The sequence below is a fragment of the Rutidosis leptorrhynchoides genome, chromosome 6 (assembly GCF_046630445.1).
Source record: "Rutidosis leptorrhynchoides isolate AG116_Rl617_1_P2 chromosome 6, CSIRO_AGI_Rlap_v1, whole genome shotgun sequence".
Taxonomy (NCBI): domain Eukaryota; kingdom Viridiplantae; phylum Streptophyta; class Magnoliopsida; order Asterales; family Asteraceae; genus Rutidosis; species Rutidosis leptorrhynchoides.
Window position 1 is genome coordinate 396,346,826 of NC_092338.1, and position 21,694 is coordinate 396,368,519.

Genomic DNA, 21,694 nt, shown 5'->3' on the forward strand with positions numbered 1-21,694 from the left:
ATCACCTACTAATATGTTAATCGATTGAGAATCTTATGTATTGCATTTTGTTTGTTACGTTGTACGTTGTATGTTTTGTACTAATTGATATTATGTTTTGACATATAAACCAATCATAACAAAAATAAAAAATTACTTAAAACAGAAAGATGGTGAGAGGGGGCAAACATGGACATGGCTACCACTTATTTCCAATGTCTCCTAAATTTCTCTCTTTCTCTTTCACATTTTTCGTGTCCACCAGAATCAAACGAAGGATTCATCTTCTTGTATCTCGTCACCAATCTTCTTCATGGTGTTCCTTCAGACTCCTTAAGGTCTCAATCTTCAACCATAAAAAGTTTTACATTTTTCATTTTTAACATTGGTAGATATAAATCTTGTATGAAATAATTAATTGCTTTCCAATGGTGTTTGTATATTAAAATATTAATATTAATTTTATGATATTGGTTTAGTTTAGTATGATAAAAATGTGATCTTGTTGGTCTATTCATCTTCTATGTGAATATGGATCTTTGTGTTTGTATTATGTTCTTGTAAATTAAAATTAGATTATTTTTATGTTACTTTCATTAGTAATACATGGCTGAAGACGTAAAGAAGGAAGGTGTTATATTTGCAGTAGAAAATAACCGAATTCTTTTCTCTGATTCTTCAGTACCTATTTCTGCTCAAGGTACATATATGTTGTATCTCCTCATTTGATCAATATATCTCTTGTTTATTATCCTGTTTATTTCACCATTGTACCTTTACTTTGAAGTGTGTCGACCATTTACTTATGAATGAGTCAGCCGGCTCTAGTTTATCTCAAGTTAAGGAGTGTCCCTTCATGGGTTCAAACTCAGACCCATGTCCCTTTAACCATGAGAAAGTTGGTCGTGGGACCCGTCGGTGGGTGGCCGTCAGAGGGTCAGTTTTACCTCCTTTTTTTGAGGAAAGGGGTCAAATTGGTCGAAACATCAGTTCATTCAAAATGAAAACATTAACAAGTAGAAACTTGTAATTTATTTATTATTTTTTTTTTTTTGCACAAGTGCTTCTGCTGAACCCCATCTGGACCCTGCCCATTTTGACCTGTACTCTTCCTGACCTGTTACCAATCCAACTGACATCCCCATTTTACCACCCCCTACTTTTGCTACTTGCCAATGGCACAAGGGTAATGCAAGTGAATGAAATACAATGGCAAGTTGCCATTGTCCTTCATTCACTCGAGTTACCCCCGTATCACCATTTTTACTATAACATTAATTGCTAAAATTTAGCTGTGTAGATAAGGATGATGAAGACACCGACGAGCCACTACTAAGGGATGTCAACGATATCAAAAGTCAAACTGAACCAGCATCACCTAAGGACTACAATGTTTCAGTTCCATCGTGTCATCTTGATCAAAAAACTCCTTCGACTAAGGACTACAATGTTTCAGTTTCATCGTCTCAACTTGATCCAAAAACTCCTTCGAAACAATCGCGTGGGTTCTTACATAATTTAAAGAAAGCGCCATCTGTAACGTTGCATACGTTTAATCCTGGCATACTTCCTAGCATACCTTCTATTAAGAAACTAACTAAGAAAAAAAGCCGCAAACTCATGCAAAGCATGCCTGAAATTCCTACCCAATTAGACGCCGATTTGTATTGTTTTGAAGCTTCATGGACAAATTTCTCGCTTGCACAACTCAAAGAAGCAACCGACAACTTCAGTCATGGTTCGTTTATAACTTCTTGGAGTAAAGTTTCAATCTTTCTTAACATTAACTCCTTATTTCAAAAACTTGTCTTTTTTATGAAGAAAACTTAATTGGTGAGGGAGGTTATTCTGAAGTTTACAAGGGCCATTTGCAAGACGGGCAAATTATAGCTGTAAAACGGCTAATCAGAGGAACACCCGAAGAGATGACGTCAGACTTTTTATCCGAACTTGGCATACTCGTACACGTTAACCACCCAAACATTTCAAATGTTATCGGATACACAGTTGAAGGTGGCATGCATCTTGTTCTTCCGTTATCACATCATGGAAGCTTAGCTTCTCTTCTTTTCGGTTAGTTCTTGTTTACATGGTTCATTTGGGTTGGGTCAAGCTCAAGTAACTGGTCAAAAAGTTTAGGTTGACTAAACACAGCTTTTGCTAAAATGTCAAAACTTCTATAAACAGTTGGTCTACCAAATATGATTAGAAACTTAGTTTTTGGCAGTTGTTTTATGCATCTGGGAGAATTTCCACCTGTTTGGCCCGTTAACGCGTCTTCTTTTTTAGCTAACGTGTTTGGTCAGATATAAATAAAACAATACCATGATTGACCATGTCATCTATAAATGGGTCGAAATTGCCACCTCTAAATTACAGGTCAGAAAGAGAAACTTGATTGGGGAATTAGATATAACATTGCTTTGGGCACCGCATCAGGCCTTTCTTATCTTCACGAGGGTTGTCAACGGAGAATCATTCATCGAGATATCAAGGCTGCTAATATTTTGCTTTCAGAAGATTTTGAACCTCGGGTACTTGAAATTACTTTTTTATCCCTAGCCTGTTTGTTTGATATGTGACATCATTATGATCATCAAATTTTGGGGTAATCATAGATATCTGATTTTGGGCTGGCAAAATGGCTTCCTGATCAATGGGCAAACCTCACTGTATCACAGTTCGAAGGGACATTTGGGTATGTAAGCAAACGTCTAGTTTACGTTGTGTTTATTGTCCTTTTTTAAAAAAATTTGAAGATCTTTTTTTAAATCTACAGTTATCTTGCTCCTGAGGTTTTTATGGATGGTTTAGTTGATGAGAAGACTGATGTGTACGCTTACGGAGTTCTTTTGTTAGAAATCATAACGGGTCGTCCTGCTTTAGATAAGTCACAACAGAGTCTTGTTATGTGGGTATGTGTTTTCTTCCTTCAGATGCAACCCATAAAACTAACCATGGTTGAAAAGTAACTATAAGTATTAAAGTATGCTGCAATATCTTAGCCAATTTTATTTGAAAATTTGCAGGCTCAACGTTTGATTAGCGCAAAAGAAGTTGAGAAACTTCTCGATCCTCGTCTTGATGGTGACTGTGACGTGGAGCAGCTAAATGACATGATATGGATTGCTTCTCAATGCATCAAACATAGTCCAATGGAACGTCCGAAAATGAGCATGGTAAAGTTTATAATTTTTACTGCTCAGTAACAGCATTAAAAAGTACATGCTTAACCATTGGGCCATTGGCCCATGGGGCCCCCTTCAACCAAGAGGTTGGGGGGTTTAAGTCCAGGGGGACGTGTATATATTAGTGCTAATAATTCGTGTGTGTGGGTGTGTGAGTTTGCTTTTCAAAAAAAAAAAAAAAAAAAAAGCTTAAAATATTTTTGTGGGTCAAAAAAAATTTGTCAGTAAGATCTGTAAGAGAGGTCCCAATGGTGACACTCAAGTCTTCCAGGACTAGGTGACACATCAGCGCCACATCAGCATTCTTCCCGGACTAAATTCAGGACTAAAACTACCATCCATGACATACTCCCTCAAATAAATTGGGACCCACTAATATTACGGAGTATTTAATTACAGAATGTACAAGTTTTAATACTACTAGTACAATTAGTACAATGCATAAAATACATATACTCCGTCCTCAAATATTTTACAAAAGGACTAAGAGGAGGATTAGCCGCTGCCAACAGCGTCCTCTTGGGCTGGGGTGTGGACGGGGAGCAAGACACAACCATTGGGACCTCTCTAATAAACACGTTGATCAAGAAAGGCTGTAACCATGTTTCATATTTGTGTAATGCATAGGTTTACAGGATGCTAGGTGGTGATGAAGGCATTCCTGATAATGGCAAAAAGTTTATAAAAAGGGCTGCTTTCAGAAGGAGAAAATCAGCTGAGACCATTAATGATGAACATATAGATGATCTACTTGTTGACCAAAATCAAATGGAGTTATAAACATTGTATTAATTGTTAAATTTTTGTGACATTGCTAAAGGCCAAGTTAAAGTTAAATTATCATTCCGTATCAGTTTCGAGGAGGAACATATGTTTCAAAGAAAAACTCAATGTAGGTCAAGATCAACAGTTGTATGAACAGTTGTTCTACTCGTCATTAGATTGGTCGTCACTTGTTCATATACCCGACGATTGAGACCCATATATTCAAATATGAATCCATTGGGTTAGGTATTTAACCAATTGGGTCCATAAAAACGTTAAAGAATGGGTCCAATTTAGACCCATATGAACCCTAACAAATATATATAAGATTTAACGGATCCTTAATGAGTCTTAAAATTTTCACCGTTTGATCCATGACTCGTTTCAATCCAAACCTTTTCGAGTTTTGACCCAACCCGTTTGTCAAGTATACTTCTACGCATAAAAGTAAGGATTGTTTACTTTTCACTTTTTTTTTTTTTTTTTTTTTGAAAAACGAATACTATTAAAATAAAAAGGAAACTTCATCAAAAGATCAAAGAATCCTAAACGATACAGGACAAGGAAACAAACCGCGACAAAAACGCTCGACAAAAGAAAACCAAACTACGCTAACCTAACTAAACGCTAACTTAAGACGAGCCCGATTATGTCGAAAACTACATAACACAAACTAACCTAACAAAATACAATAGCCCAAGATCAAAAAACTATCTATTGATCATACCACCAAAACAACAGAATAAACGCACCTTGCGCAACAAACACATTCAACATATTAACAGGCTTTGGACGGGCGTTTTTTATTCCTCCCGTCCGGACGAGAAGTCATTCCGTCAATGATCTGTTTCTCTACAGCAATTCAGTACAGCACTTAATTCAGTAAATAAAATTGTTGTTTCTTTGTCATTTAATCTGAAAATTAATCTATTTCTAGGAGACATAGAATCATACACCCTTCCCATTAAAAAAAAAATGGAAACATGACTTGATACAGACAAAATAATTAAATAAATAAACAGCCCTTGGACTCTAAACAACCAACATACTTGCAGAATAAAAGAACATGGCAAAAGAACCAAAAACCTCTTGATTATTGAAAGTGTGATCTTTGTATTAATCCAACTCAATAGTTGCTTTTATAATCCAATGGGCTATCAAAGTGTGCACACTGTAGTGATGCATAACACAACAATAACTAAATAGCAGGCCTACAGGGGCTAAACTTCATATTAAAATATCAAAACTGCATTGTTCATAGTACAATTTGTGTATTTATCTTCGAGAACCAGCCTGTCTTTCCCTTACTCCATTAGGGTTGATATTCGAGTTTTCTCTACTAAAATCAGAACTTGGTCGTTGTGAGTTTGGTCCTTTCTGGTACCTATTTACTTGTGTGGGTCCCTTTTCCCTCTGAAAATCATCCTTCGGTTTTGGTGCACCAAATATCCCATAACTTGATGCTGCTTGACCTGGTCCCCGCCTGTTTGAATCAAATTGCCGATTGCCACCAGGTTTTTGACTTTGACTTTCGGGTCCAAACCTTTTCGCACCAGGAACTGAACTTGGGCCCTTGGTTGCATACCTGTTTTCTGACCCAGGAACTGAAGCATTTGTTTGTCTTGTAGCATACCTGTTTGACGTTTCCGGTGCAAACTTGACCATGCGCTCTTGGTCAACGTCATCAGGTGAATCTGATTCTACTGTATCGTCACGACCCGTATCGAGTTCAGGATCAGATTCATCTTTTTCCGGGCTATCGGTTGAAGAGTCATCGTTTGACATTTCTAGAAGCTTCTTTTTTCCGGGACCTTTCTTTAAAGGACCATATTTGACATGTCGGACAACAACGTATGCTTGTTTCGCATCAACTATAGGCCCACTTTCCACAAGAGAAAAATCTTCAAGCTACCACACGAAAATTATTTAGTTAGAATATTAGATTAAAAAAAAAAATATAGGTTGCAATTTCATCCCATCTATTTAAATGGGCCAAACAGATAAATTAACAATAGCCACTTAAAAAAACAAGTCAAATGGGCTAAACAGGGTTGAAAGTCGCCCAAAATTTATTTTTGATGCAAATCCTCCCAATGAAATCCATTCAAAAATCACATTGTTATTGTAATTTTGTTCATAAAAACTCATAACTAAGGTTCGGGTGTGTTTGGCACGCAAGCTTTTAGCTTAAGCTTTTTTTTCTTCATAAAGCTCATGCTAGTAGCATCGTTTGATAGGAGATTATTCAAGAGCTTATGAAAAAATAAGCTCTAAAACATAAACTACTTGAAGTAGCTTATGAAAATAAATTATGAGCTTATCAAATATGAAATTACATCATTACCCTTTATATGATTACATACATAAGCTCCAGTTTGTTTACCAAACACACCCGAAGAGTGACAAAATCTGGATAACAATTGTTTCTAATTGACCCAATCCATGCAACCCATTTCATTTGTTTCCCGATAGCGGATCCTAAGAAAAAAGGAAACTATACCAGAACAGTGAGTTGTGATAGAAGTTTTCCAAAGTCCTGCTTTTCAGTGCTCGGCTTTTCACTCCCCTTTTTTTTCGGTTCCACTGCCATACACTGGTTAACACAATAATAATTCATTCAAAAACAACATTCATAATTATCAAAACCAATCATAGTATTAGAGAATATTTGTGGATTGTATACCAGGCAATCAAGACCCATACACCAAAATTTGGGTCCATTGGGTCTCGAGAAAACAAAGGGAATGGGTCCAATATGGACCCATCTTTAGTACATTAATATATTAGAAGGTCCACCTAGACCAGTTGAAACCAATTTCCAGCCCGTTTGAAGTTTGAGACCTTTTTTTGACCCAAACCCATTTGGGTCTCGGCCCAACCCAACCCATTTGCTAGGCTTAGTTGATTGGTACTTAGATATCTCACTATATGGCTGAGTTTCTTTCAAAACACAATCCTTATCAACATATGACAAGTCAATTTAGGTATATTAACATACCTTGACCCGGTGACCACTTTCAGCTAGTCGCCTAACCATATCTGCTTTTGTTTTCAAATCATGTTTGTCCTACATTCATAAGACCTTAGTCAAAAAACTTATGTAAATGGCATCCATGAAAGAAGCAAGTTATTATAAGAACTATGATAATAACTTTGATTGATAGCCATAATTGTAAGAGCAAGGAATGTTTGCATTTTGAAAAACAGATAAACAGTTCACATTAACAATAATATATGATGGGAACTTACGATCTTATAAGTAATTCGAACTTCTTTCAAAGCTCCTCCACGCAAAACCAAGTCAGACTGCAAAAATTAGAAATATAAATAAGACAACAGAATATGAAATATATCATACTTGTATCCTTACATGATTTAGAGTTCTATACAACTAATATCTCCACATAGTAAAACTACAGCTCTTATTATATAATTTAAAAAAAATCAAGTTTACAAGAAAAGGAATTCAGCAGAAAACGTTTACCTTCTTTTTTGATTGTTCTTTTTCCTTCACTTGTTTCAAATACATTTCTTTGTTATAGTTCATGAGTTTGCAAACAGGAGGGTTAGCATCCGCTTGAACCTGCAACACACGGTGAAATTTTTTTTTGTAGTAGTATGCCAATTTTTAAAGGCTTCATATTTCATTTATAAAAATAACAAGAAATAATTAAAAAAAAGGTGTAGCACACAAGAATTGTACCTCAACTAAATCAACCCCGAGTCTTCGTGCACGGTCCAACGCTTCATGCCGTGACACTACACTATGCCCTGCAATTTTCATTATTCCAACCTTTATAAAGAAAAACATATTGTTTAAAAGTATATGACATAAACACAAATAAAACATTTACAAAAAAAGAAATTGAAAGAGTAGACAAACCTTCATCGGTCACAAGTCTTACAAACTGAGCAGATATTTGATCGTTCATACGCGGCCCCTTAGCTTTCTCGTCGTATTTTGGTTTAGCCTAACAAACAATTTCAATACAAATTTCCTAATTAACCATCATAAACATTTAAAAACAAAATGATTACATATAATTAATACAATGTACGTATAAGTGTGGCAAGTGATCACCTGAACCGGAGCGGCAAAGAACCGCACAAAGTTACCGAGCTCTGGTCCAATTTTGTGAAAAGTCAAACTTTGACCATTCACAACACCAATTTTACCTTCATGGATGACAGAAGAGGGCGTGTGTTTCTGAAAATAGCATCGCTTGAACTGATTCGATAAAGATCGGAGCTGCGCTTGCCTAGTTCGACACCAAAACAGCACCATTTTGTTTTCCTAGGTCACATTAATCAATTCAAATATTAAGCTACCTCAATGCGTGATTATGTTCATCATAAAGTAATGTACAATCTATGAATTTAGGGTTTTTTTGTTGATTCTTAAACAAAAACATTTTAGCTAAAAGGAAGTTACTTTTATTAAACCTGGTTCTAATTATTGAAGTAACTCACAACATGTGCAGAAACAAATCAATAAAAAAAAAAAAAATTAATGGAAGCGTAAATAAATTAGGGTTTTGGTGACTACATGGGAATAATACTCAGATTAATTTGTTATAAGCACAAAATGTTATATAGGATCATATATGTCATATATGTAGTAATAAATGAACGTGATTTCGATCAATTTTGAACATGATTGAAGAATAATACCGAGAAGAAGATTGGTGGATAAATGAAATTTGATTATTATTTGGGTTTTGAGATGTCGCAACTCGCAACACAAAATAAAAACCGGTCGGGTTGGGGACTTTAATCTAGTGGGTCGACAATTGCTCCGTATTTATTTTACACAGTCGTTGTTTTTTGTAAAAAAAAAAAAAAAAAAAAAAAAATGAGTTTTAATTAAAAGGGCAATGACACTATTTGTCGATTGAGATCGAAAATTTGAAAAACAATTTAATCGATAGATGTCCATAATACAAGCAAAACTCGTTATTTAAACAACAGAAGTCACCGCAAGTCACATTGAAACTCGAAATATAAATCACCCAAACTCATACAAGGAATTATCCAAACTACCCGAGTCCCACCCGCAACACTATCTAACCACAAAGCAAACATCAATGAGGGGTGAGCCCAAGGGCGGAGCTTAGTAGGGGCAGGAGGGGGCCCTCTCCCCTCCAAAGTTTTCAGAAAATAATGATATTTTGTAGCCCTTTGAGTTACGGACGTTTGGGCTTTTGAATCAACTCTATCGGAGTTCGTATGAAGAAGATGTGATGAAAATGGTGAAGGCGCGCAAATTTTGTTTTCATCAACAATCTACTTCATTCTTTCATATCTCTTGGGCATTTTTACCTTGAAATCAATTTTAAAGCTAAATTTTAAGAAGTTAACTTAGATAATATACAATTGGAATCGGTATTGTCAACTAAAATGCGTATAAAATAAGCAATTTTGTCCACCAAAGTTCGCGTTTTTCTTGCTAAAAACATAGCACACATTAGACATAATTTGGCCCCTCCAAACATAACCTTCAAGCTCCGCCACTGGTGTGAGCCTGACTGGGAACTAAATGTCGCCGCCGATGAATTGAAAAACCAAGCAGAACTAAGTTAGAAAACATCCTTGAAACTCCTGAGTGTACACCAAAGATCAAAGCATGAACCACGTTTAAGGCCCGAGAAAGGCGTAGTGTTGAGGCGATGAAGCAACGACACGGGAAAAGAGTCGCTAGAAGAAACAGCCACAAATAGGGCATACGAGAGGCATCGAAAGGGACAGATCAAGTAAACGGGTGCAACCGAGTAAAACAACCACATACGCAAACTACAACACCAACTGAACCAGAATACTAGTGACTTATGACCATATTTATCGTGTGCGCATGCCAATGGTAGCCTTAAAAGTGAATCGAAAACTCGAAACGAATGCCAATGATCCACGATTCAAAAACACAAAATCATTGACCAAACAATGATGAAGCTTTACAACATCTGAAATTCTGACCACCGTCAAGGAGCTGGTGGCCGGAATCAAACACTCTATTTAACCAAATGGCTTCTGGCCCAAAGGTATCGATGAGGCACATTCATCTTGGGGTTATGAGTTCGAGTGCCGCCATGGATGAAAAAATATACTGCATAATGTAACGACCTGACTTCTTCGACTTGCTTTTGTGCTTTGTGCTTTCACGAAACTGCGTATTTGTGCGTACTGAGCTATACTATACTCTGGGATCTTACTACATGTGGATTACTTTCGTTTATATGTTTAAACGTTCCTTTAAGTACGTAGGGTACTTAACTTGATCCCCGAAAGCCTTTATGACCGTTAGTGTCACTTGACGTTTAGAACGAACTGCGTACTGTGTACACGTTTAACTTTGGTCATAATCGGAATATTATGACTACGAAATACTAATTGTTATTTTATAATAACAATTACTTGGGTTTTTGGAAGCTTAATTACGCTTAGTAATTTATTGAGCACGCTAGTTGGTCTTGTTGGACTTTCTACCTTGTTGGACCTTAGCCCACCCTACACTAGCTAATGGACTATTTAATTAGCCCAATTATAATAAGTTAGTGACCCATAATAATGAAAGACAAATGCTCATTTATTAGAGGGAACATACTAGCATTTTTGTTAAGCATTATCCTTAATGTTGCATGAGATCCTAACATAAGCACCAACTTTAGACAACCATCAACCAAAAAGCAAAAAGGTGTCTCCCTTGTCCCCCACTAAAACCTACGGCCACCACCCCCTCCCCTACCCTCACTTCCTATAAATACCAAGCTTATTCCATTCATTTCACACTTGATTTCATTTACAAATTACACACACTTACTCTCTAATTCTCTCTCTAGTCTTTCTCACTCTAAAAAGTGTAAGTTTTAAATTTTTCTTTCTCTTCTTCTCCTCTTCTCATCCACGACATCATCATCATCATTTAATGGATCTAGCTTTTAGCTTTTGATCTTGTTATATCTTGTAGATTCAAACTTTGGTTTGAATCCTTCAAGAACATGAAAGATTCAAGCTTTCTAGCTTTGAATCTTCATTTACTTGTTAGATCTAGCTTGTGATTTCTTTGTTTTGTTATAAAGATCAAAACTTGTGTTTATGATCTTCATTTATCTTAAAGATCCAAGCTTTATGCTTCAAGATCTTCAAGAACACTAAAGATCCAAGCTTTCCAGCTTAGGGTTTCATTATTATGTTAAAGATCTTAGCTTTTTAGCTTATGGTCTCATTACTTTCATTATTTTGTTAAAGATCTTAACTTTCTAGCTTATGGTCTCATTAATCTTGTAAAGATCCAAGCTTTCTAGCTTAGGGTTTTCTTAATACTTGAGATCTAAGTTATTATTGTAGATCTCACTAACTTGGAACCTTTTTGTGTTTGTTTTGATGATAAATATCAAGTCTTCATCATCATATATGATGGAGATGCATAAACTTGTGTAAAATGGACAAAGGTTGAAGCTTTATTGGATCTATGCAATAAAGAGGCAATCTTAATGTTCAAAACTTGTAGAATGATATATTTTACTCTTAGTTTTGTATTGAAATGACCCGTTCATATACATTATAAACGATTCACAATAGTTGATTACATCGCGAGGTATTTGACCTCTATATGATACGTTTGACAAACATTGCATTCGTTTTTGAAAGACAAACTTTCTTTACATCTAAAATTGACGGCATGCATACCATTTCATATTACATCCAACTATATTTGACTTAATATTAATCTTGATGAACTCAACGACTCGAATGCAACGTCTTTCAAAGTATGTCATGAATGACTCCAAGTAATATCCTTAAAATGAGCTAATGCACAGCGGAAGATTTCTTTAATACCTGAGAATAAACATGCTTTAAAGTGTCAACCAAAAGGTTGGTGAGTTCATTAGTTTATCATAATGAATCATTTCTGTAATAGTAATAGACCACAAGATTTTTGTTTATAAATATATGTACACTCGCAAGTGTATAAAAGTATTCTATAAGTTGTAGGCACCCGGTAACAAGCCTTAACGTTCATGTTTTACCCTCTGAAGTACACCAGATCAGGTGTGTTTAAAATAACCTCGAAGTACTAAAGCATCCCATAGTCAGGATGGGGTTTGTCAGGCCCAATAGATCTATCTTTAGGATTCGCGCCTACCATACATAGACAAGTAGTTTAATGTTACCAAGCTAAGGGTATATTTCTGGTTTAAACCCACATAGAATTAGTTTTAGTACTTGTGCCTATTTCGTAAAACATTTATAAAATAGCGCATGTATTCTCAGTCCAAAGATATATATAAAAAGGGAGTAATGAAACTCACAATACTGTATTTCGTAGCAATTATGTATATGACGGCACTGAACAAGTGCAGGGTTTGTCTCAGATTCACAAACCTATATTAAGTATATATATTTATATGTTGGTCAATATCTGTCTAACAATTTAGGTCAAGTCGTAGTGTATCACAATCCTAATGCTCGAGACCGACATGCAAAAGTCAACAAAAGTCAACTTGACCCAAAATGACTTCCAAAATCTATACATGTTTATTATATAACTTATATATAGTCGTTTTATATATTTAAATATATTTATCAGATCTTATTATACTAAATAATACAAGTCATTTCTTAATAAATAAAAATTTATATTTAAATTCATATATGATAAAAATATACTTTTATATATCTCAAGTAATAAAATTTATAAAATTCACTTAATATCATAAAAATATAGTGGTATGTATTATTAATGTAATTATATTACGTGTGGTAAAAATATCTTTGTACGCACATTTATTTGATTAAATAATATTGATAATAATAACAATGATAAAAATAATAAAATGATAGTTTCAATAAAAATATTAATTTTTAGTAATAAAGATAATTTTAGTAATAACATCAACTGATAACAATTATAATAATCGTTTTAATAATAATATTAAAATTAATAATAATTCAGTTGACCATATCTTTTAATCCGTTCATCGAACCCACACTATTTCTAAATGAAAAGTTATTAATTTTTCTTTAGCTTTTCAACGACATGCATATCATATACCTTATCTCAGTAGCATATGTATCAAATTCGTGATTTATCATAAACTATTTAACGACGAAATTAAGCATACAAACATGCATAATCATATATACTCGAGCACTAGTCAGGGATACACTATTAATATATAAAAGATAAGATATGAATGCTCACGTATCAATATTGTGATTCAATATTGCAGAAAAGTACGTAGACGCAACGAAAATGATAAACGTTAGGTTGACCTCACGAGCAATACCCTCGAACAATACCCATAACCTCCATAGCTATAACCCATAATTTCCTTAGCTCTATCCCGTTTGAAAACTTATTTTGAAATCGTCTGAATATAACTCCGTTATAGTATTTTATGTACACTAATAATATCTTGAAATAATACTAAGTAAATATATATATGTAATTCGATTGAGAGAGTTTAGAGAAATATATTTTTAAGTTTCTATGAAATAATAAAACCTATTGAATTCTATTTATAATAGATTTTTGAATTATTAAAGTGAATTATTAAAGTATGAATTATTAAAGTGAATTATTAAAGTATGAATTATTAAAGTGAATTATTAAAGTATGAATTATTAAAGTATGAATTATTAAAGTGAATTATTAAAGTGAATTATTAAAGTATGAATTATTAAAGTGAATTATTAAAGTATGAATTATTAAAGTGAATTATTATTAAAGTGAATTATTAAAGTGAATTATTAAAGTTAAAGTAAAATAAATGTAAAGTAAAAGTAAAGTAAAGGTAAAGTATAGTAAAAGTATAAAACTATGTACGTATAATACGCGTATAAATATATTTAATATTAATTTAAATCGTTATATCATAAAACATTTTAGAAAAGTAGAATTATATATATTCATAATAGGTTTCAAGTTTTTAAATTACAGTCTGTTGGTGAAGCATGGGATAAAGTTCAAAGGTTTAATAAACGTATGAAATCATCTTAATGAAAAATGTCGAGTTACTTAACTTGTCGATATCCAACATCTAAGTTATTTACACTCCACATTCCTACTTATAGATCACTTTACCATTTTCCGAATATTGTCAAAAAGAATAGATTTCTTAAATCACAGTGGACCTCATAACATTGGCCCGTAATCATATCATAATGTATCTGATAATTCAATCATTTGATATTATCTCTTAATTCTGTCGATAAATATATCGAAACAAACACGTTCATGTAAAGTATCATATATATCAAATACTTTGTTAATGTTTTCAGTTATTATATATTATATATACATATCTATATACATATAATTGTTCGTGAATCATCGAACACGGTCAAAGGGTAATTGATTACATGAATGTAGTTCCAAACTTTTTGAGATTCAACATTACAAATTCTGCTTATCGTGTCGGAAACATATAAAGGTTTGGTTTAAATTTGGTCGAAAATTTCCGGGTCGTCACAGTACCTACCCGTTAAAGAAATTTCGTCCCGAAATTTGATCGAGGTCGTCATGGCTAACTTTAAAAATGTTTTCATGACGAATATGAGTTGATAAATAGAGTTTTATCATCATTGAGTAATATAGATAAAACAATTTGATTATGCGAAGAGTATAAGTGAAGCTATCGCAAGAGAGTGAAATGAGTAAACGTATATTCGTTTTAACCGATGACGTAGTTATGATTGATTTCCGGAATTCATGGAATTTAAAGAAAATCTTTGCAATAAGATTTGGTTCTTCGGCGATTAAGGAAATCAGGATCTTATTTGATTAAATGCGATAATCTGTCTCGATTTCTCTGTCTGATATTTTACTATAAATCCACCCCCTTCATTTCTTTATTTCCACAGCTCACACCTTCTAGTCTTTCTCCCCAATTCATACTTTAAAGCATTCGTTAATATGCTTCATCCAGTATTGATTCTTGATATACTCTTAACTTTCATATTTGTCATTCTTCTTTTTCATCTACCACCGGAGGAAGTTATTTTCTTCTACCATTACCTTGGGGTTATTGTGTTTTTCATTCTCCCGTGTCTTTATATTGCTATACGCATTGATATACAAGGTTTGTAATTTCGGGGTTGTTATCCATTATATTTCGGAGCTTCATGCTTTCGTTTTCTCTTCCCGACCTTAAGTCAAGCGGATAATGGTCCAGAATTTGTAGATATGAATTTTTGGATGAACATAATTAATGTTCCAAGAAGAAAATCATAATGGCACGATCTTGATTTGGCAAATTACCAGAATATCCAAAAATATAGAGCTATCAAGATGATATGTTCTTAATATGTTTGGAAATTGGGTAGAATGTAAGAGTCGTGTAAATAGTACATGATGACGGTATGTTCTGTGAATCATCACGTTCCATTAGAAACTCAGTATGAGTTACTGTAATATAATCACATTGATCAAGTGTCATTATATTATACTAACTCATGCTTCAGTTCCCAACACTACTTCAAAAACATTCCTATTCGAATTTATTTTTTCTTCAGAATTTAGAAACTAACACAGTTCTTTTTATGTTGTAACGCAGATATTGCGAATAGATAGAAGATTTTGGATAAGAATAGTTTTGAAAATATCTTCAGGAATATCGAAGATATTTATAATAAAAGATACGATGATATCTTAGAATTCTTAACATAGATGGATGATGAAGAAGATTTGTCTGTGAAGGTTTAGAATAAGAAGTAAGGTGTTTGATAATGATTTCAGTAGACACTGAATTATTTGGATCCTTTGAAGGCAGGTTTAGTCTTTGTGATTTGTCCACAGCCTTCTTCATGGTCTGCTCAATCCGTTTTCCAGTTTCAAACCTTCTCTTTTTCTCAGCTTTACCACCATACTATTCTTTATCATCAAACTTTTGACTGTTAAAGTCGTTTACAGTTTTTGCTGCTTCATCTGCATTTTTTCCAATTTCGGAGAACTAGTTCATAGTTTGGGATATTTTTAAGAAAATTCACATTCGAAGTATGTAAGTCTAGGAGATAGACGTTATATGTATACATATAACTTTTGACGTAAAATTGTCGCGAAATTCAAAATACTGATTGCTAATTCCCAGTAGTTGGTGTGACAATTATTGTTACATGATGTAGGTGAGTACATGATGGGGTTTTAATGAATAAGTATAGTGGCTTTTCGGAGAGGCTTAAGTCGAAGGTTAAGGAAGTTGTTGATAAGTTTACTGCTAATGTGGCGAGATATGAAAGGTTCCCCGGTAACAATGATGAAGGGGTAATTGTTATAATAAGGTTTATTCGTATAAACAAATGAAGGTGATTTGTTGAAGCTATGACAAAACTGTCTATTTTGAAAAGAGATTGAAAAATTATATTTGGTAATAAATATCAAAGGATCTGACACGGATACGTGTTAAACTATAACTTTGGTTTCGAGAGCTTTTCAGGTGCTTGACAGTGGGTAATGTGTGGTTGGATCATCATCTCGCATGTCTTTAAGAATTTTGAAGTGTTTGAACACATATTGTAATTGTTAATATACATATGATGTTCTAAGATTTTGAATGATACAAATATTTTTGTGAGTTCCATGAATAGAAATGAAGTTCTAGGACAGTTTTGAAGTCAAAGTATAGTTTTGAAAGATGTAGAAATCTAAGAGTGATGATTTCGATTATATCTTGAATCAAATTCTGAGATTTCAAAATCAGAATATGTAATTAGATTTTAAATGAGTATGGTTGTTTTGATTTCTATAAAAGAATGTATATTGTTGTGAAAGTAGGGAGTATAATGGATGATTTGCTGAATCAGATTCGAAGAATGTAACATATTAATTGTGAATTTATATATCTCTCGGGTATTACCTACCCGTTAAAAAAAAATCTCACAATTAATATTTTGTACAAAAGAATTTTATTACAGTCTTTATGGAAATATATATGTGTATATTTCTTCATATGTAATATAGATTTAATGAGTTAACATTAAATTAAACTCATTTGATTTATGGTTAAGGCTAGGATAGATAATTTCTAAACTTTAGAAATTACATAATCGTCGTAGAATGTTTCCCCAATGAAGTTATGAATCAATACTTCATCGTTGTGGTATTCCTTGGTATCTACATGGCGTATGACGTCGATGCTCGTGGGACAGATTGTGAAGTTGAGGTTTGCGATGCGGTTGTTGTTGGTGGTGGTAATGGTACTGTTGATGTTGTTGATAGTGGTACTGGTTATGCTGCTGGTGCTGCTGCTGGTGTTTGTAACCTTTGCACCATATTCTCCAAAGCCACTACCCGAACGCGAAGCTCGTTGACTTCTTCTATTACACCGGGGTGATTGTAGGTTCGGACGAGCGGATAGATAAGATCTAGAATTTGGTGTAGTATATAATCATGACGAGATACTCTGGAAATGAGAGAGAAAATGGTGTTTCGGACAGGTTCGCCGGTAAGTGCTTCAGGTTCATTGCCAAGAGGGCAATGTGGTGGATGAAAGGGATCACCTTCTTCTTGTCTCTAATGGTTAAGTAGATTACGAACCCATCCCCAATTCATCTAAAATGGATGATGGCTAATTGGTTGATCCATTCCGGTCACGCTGCTTTCGGAGCTCATGTGGAAATCCATATCGGCATAGCTGTCGGAATCCGAGGAATTCGAACTGGTTGAGGGATCCATCTTGTATGATCAGGGAAAGAATTTTTGGTATGAAATAGATTGTAGAATTTAGATTTGGTATTCTTCAGTACATAATTTACATATGTATATATAATACCAAAATCCCATAAATTACGGAGGAATCTTTGAAAGATGTCAATCAAAGTTCACAGTAACAGATATGCTAAGATAAGAATTTGACTATACATTATTATGCAATAAATGTAGGAAAACGCGTCTAGACTTAAGAATGATAAGCAGGTAATTTCCTAAGGATGGTAAGTAGATGATTTCCGACTAAAAATGATAAGCAAAATTTTGACATGCAGACACGGTCGAAGTCCAGACTCACTAATGCATCTTAACAACTATCAGTTAGACACATTAATGCAAGACCTGGTTCGCTAAGACCACCGCTCTGATACCAACTGAAAGGACCCGTTCATATACATTATAAACGATTCACAATAGTTGATTACATCGCGAGGTATTTGACCTCTATATGATACGTTTTACAAACATTGCATTCGTTTTTGAAAGACAAACTCTCTTTACATCTAAAATTGACGGCATGCATACCATTTCATATTACATCCAACTATATTTGACTTAATATTAATCTTGATGAACTCAACGACTCGAATGCAACGCCTTTCAAAGTATGTCATGAATGACTCCAAGTAATATCCTTAAAATGAGCTAATGCACAGCGAAAGATTTCTTTAATACCTGAGAATAAACATGCTTTAAAGTGTCAACTAAAAGGTTGGTGAGTTCATTAGTTTATCATAATGAATCATTTCTGTAATAGTAATAGACCACAAGATTTCTGTTTATAAATATATGTACACTCGCAAGTGTATAAAAGTATTCTATAAGTTGTAGGCTCCCGGTAACAAGCCTTAACGTTCATGTTTTACCCTCTGAAGTACACCAGATCAGGTGTGTTTAAAATAACCTCGAAGTACTAAAGCATCCCATAGTCAGGATGGGGTTTATCAGGCCCAATAGATCTATCTTTAGGATTCGCGCCTACCATACATAGACAAGTAGTTTAATGTTACCAAGCTAAGGGTATATTTCTGGTTTAAACCCACATAGAATTAGTTTTAGTACTTGTGCCTATTTCGTAAAACATTTATAAAATAGCGCATGTATTCTCAGCCCAAAGATATATATAAAAAGGGAGTAATGAAACTCACAATACTGTATTTCGTAGCAATTATGTATATGACGGCACTGAACAAGTGCAGGGTTTATCTCGGATTCACAAACCTATATTAAGTATATATATTTATATGTTGGTCAATATCTGTCTAACAATTTAGGTCAAGTCGTAGTGTATCACAATCCTAATGCTCGAGACCGACATGCAAAAGTCAACAAAAGTCAACTTGACCCAAAATGACTTCCAAAATCTATACATGTTTATTGTATAACTTATATATAGTCGTTTTATATATTTAAATATATTTATCAGATCTTATTATACTAAATAATACAAGTCATTTATTAATAAATAAAAATTTATATTTAAATTCATATATGATAAAAATATACTTTTATATATCTCAAGTAATAAATTTTATAAAATTCACTTAATATCATAAAAATATAGTGGTATGTATTATTAATGTAATTATATTACGTGTGGTAAAAATATCTTTGTACGCACATTTATTTGATTAAATAATATTGATAATAATAACAATGATAAAAATAATAAAATGATAGTTTCAATAAAAATATTAATTTTTAGTAATAAAGATAATTTTAGTAATAACATCAACTGATAACAATTATAATAATCGTTTTAATAATAATATTAAAATTAATAATAATTCAGTTGACCATATCTTTTAATCCGTTCATCGAACCCACACTATTTCTAAATGAAAAGTTATTAATTTTTCTTTAACTTTTCAACGACATGCATATCATATACCTTATCTCAGTAGCATATGTATCAAATTCGTGATTTATCATAAACTATTTAACGACGAAATTAAGCATACAAACATGCATAATCATATATACTCGAGCACTAGTCAGGGATACACTATTAATATATAAAAGATAAGATATGAATGCTCACGTATCAATATTGTGATTCAATATTGCAGGAAAGTACGTAGACGCAACGAAAATGATAAACGTTAGGTTGACCTCGCGAGCAATACCCTCGAACAATACCCATAACCTCCATAGCTATAACCCATAATTTCCTTAGCTCTATCCCGTTTGAAAACTTATTTTGAAATCGTCTGAATATAACTCCGTTATAGTATTTTATGTATACTAATAATATCTTGAAATAATACTAAGTAAATATATATATGTAATTCGATTGAGAGAGTTTAGAGAAATATATTTTTAAGTTTCTATGAAATAATAAAACCTATTGAATTCTATTTATAATAGATTTTTGAATTATTAAAGTGAATTATTAAAGTATGAATTATTAAAGTGAATTATTAAAGTATGAATTATTAAAGTATGAATTATTAAAGTATGAATTATTAAAGTGAATTATTAAAGTGAATTATTAAAGTATGAATTATTAAAGTGAATTATTAAAGTGTGAATTATTAAAGTGAATTATTATTAAAGTGAATTATTAAAGTAAATTATTAAAGTGAATTATTAAAGTTAAAGTAAAATAAAAGTAAAGTAAAAGTAAAGTAAAGGTAAAGTTAAAGTATAGTAAAAGTATAAAACTATGTACGTATAATACGCGTATAAATATATTTAATATTAATTTAAATCGTTATATCATAAAACATTTTAGAAAAGTAGAATTATATATATTCATAATAGGTTTCAAGTTTTTAAATTACAGTCTGTTGGTGAAGCATGGGATAAAGTCCAAAGGTTTAATAAACGTATGAAATCATCTTAATGAAAAATGTCGAGTTACTTAACTTGTCGATATCCAACATCTAAGTTATTTACACTCCACATTCCTACTTATAGATCACTTTACCATTTTCCGAATATTGTCAAAAAGAATAGATTTCTTAAATCACAGTGGACCTCATAACATTGGCCCGTAATCATATCATAATGTATATGATAATTCAATCATTTGATATTATCTCTTAATTCTGTCGATAAATATATCGAAACAAATACGTTCATGTAAAGTATCATATATATCAAATACTTTGTTAATGTTTTCAGTTATTATATATTATATATACATATCTATATACATATAATTGTTCGTGAATCATCGAACACGGTCAAAGGGTAATTGATTACATGAATGTAGTTTCAAACTTCTTGAGATTCAACATTACAAATTCTGCTTATCGTGTCGGAAACATATAAAGGTTAGGTTTAAATTTGGTCGGAAATTTCCGGGTCGTCACATGTATTGATGGTTGAACCTTGGTCAAAGTGATTCTAAAACATCAAAGAGTTGTACACTTGAAGCTTACAAGCATCAAGGATGAGAACCGTGATGAGCATCAAGCACCAAGAATCTCACCGGAGCACTTGTTTGCGGTTTTTTGGGGTCTGATCAGACTCCTGGGCTTCTAGAAAATTTATTTTCAGATAGTTCGTTTCGAGTGGATGACTTTTTGTTTAGGCCTCGACTTTATCCGATATGCGGTTTAGGATTTATAGCCTTCCGAAAGTCACTACGCCTTTGTAACGTTGTGCTGAAATTTCTGACCTACTCGCACTTAAACTGTCACCACGATCAAACGAAGACGAGTTAGGTTCTAAAAATTGTTCAGCGGTTAGAGGACTCACATACGGAGCCATGGCCACTGACTACGCATCTTTTTGATTTGTATAGAGGTCTTAACAGCTGTCCGAAGTCAGCTTTTTGTTTTGATCTCTATTCTTGTTAAACTTACCTTAGTGTTGATGAATGATGATGATAATGATGATGTTGATGATGACACTTAAACTTAATTTATTCACTTTTACACTTATTGGGACAACATACTGACCTAGTGACTTTTGACTTAGGTTGGCGACCTTTCTGACCGACTTACTACCTGCATACATTTTATATCGACTTTTACTGCTTATTCACTGTGAGTTATAGCATCCCTTTCTACTTTACTATTTTTGGGACTGAGAATACATGCGCTTTTTACAT

The 21,694-nt window shown here is 33.2% G+C and overlaps 2 protein-coding genes across 2 annotated transcripts; one reads left to right on the forward strand and one right to left on the reverse strand.

Annotated features, from left to right (window-relative positions):
* Positions 1-585: 585 nt before the first annotated feature.
* On the forward strand, positions 586-3,947 carry LOC139855022 (receptor-like cytosolic serine/threonine-protein kinase RBK2). Its single transcript, XM_071844284.1, has 8 exons — positions 586-679; positions 1,280-1,717; positions 1,801-2,052; positions 2,359-2,513; positions 2,598-2,677; positions 2,759-2,894; positions 3,009-3,158; positions 3,795-3,947. The coding sequence occupies exons 1-8, from the start codon at positions 586-588 to the stop codon at positions 3,945-3,947; spliced, it is 1,458 nt and encodes a 485-aa protein (XP_071700385.1).
* A 1,078-nt stretch (positions 3,948-5,025) lies between these two features.
* LOC139853107 (translation initiation factor IF3-1, mitochondrial) lies at positions 5,026-8,694 on the reverse strand. Its single transcript, XM_071842480.1, has 9 exons — positions 8,604-8,694; positions 8,014-8,226; positions 7,816-7,903; positions 7,636-7,703; positions 7,417-7,515; positions 7,182-7,238; positions 6,931-6,999; positions 6,433-6,525; positions 5,026-5,840 (listed from the first exon to the last, which is right to left on the reverse strand). Exons 2-9 carry the CDS (start codon positions 8,215-8,217, stop codon positions 5,208-5,210), a joined length of 1,311 nt encoding a protein of 436 aa, XP_071698581.1. The 5' UTR covers positions 8,218-8,226; positions 8,604-8,694; the 3' UTR covers positions 5,026-5,207.
* Positions 8,695-21,694: the final 13,000 nt, after the last annotated feature.

Excerpts from the sequence above, each read along its gene's own strand:
- LOC139855022 (XM_071844284.1), top strand. The coding sequence starts at position 586 with ATGGCTGAAGACGTAAAGAAGGAAGGTGTTATATTTGCAGTAGAAAAT. Across the intron at positions 680-1,279 it reads AGTACCTATTTCTGCTCAAG|ATAAGGATGATGAAGACACC; the intron begins GTACATATATGT and ends TTAGCTGTGTAG. Across the intron at positions 2,053-2,358 it reads CTTAGCTTCTCTTCTTTTCG|GTCAGAAAGAGAAACTTGAT; the intron begins GTTAGTTCTTGT and ends TCTAAATTACAG.
- LOC139853107 (XM_071842480.1), bottom strand. The coding sequence starts at position 8,217 with ATGGTGCTGTTTTGGTGTCGAACTAGGCAAGCGCAGCTCCGATCTTTA. Across the intron at positions 7,704-7,815 it reads AAGACTTGTGACCGATGAAG|GGCATAGTGTAGTGTCACGG; the intron begins GTTTGTCTACTC and ends TGAAAATTGCAG. Across the intron at positions 7,000-7,181 it reads TTCGAATTACTTATAAGATC|GACAAACATGATTTGAAAAC; the intron begins GTAAGTTCCCAT and ends TTATGAATGTAG.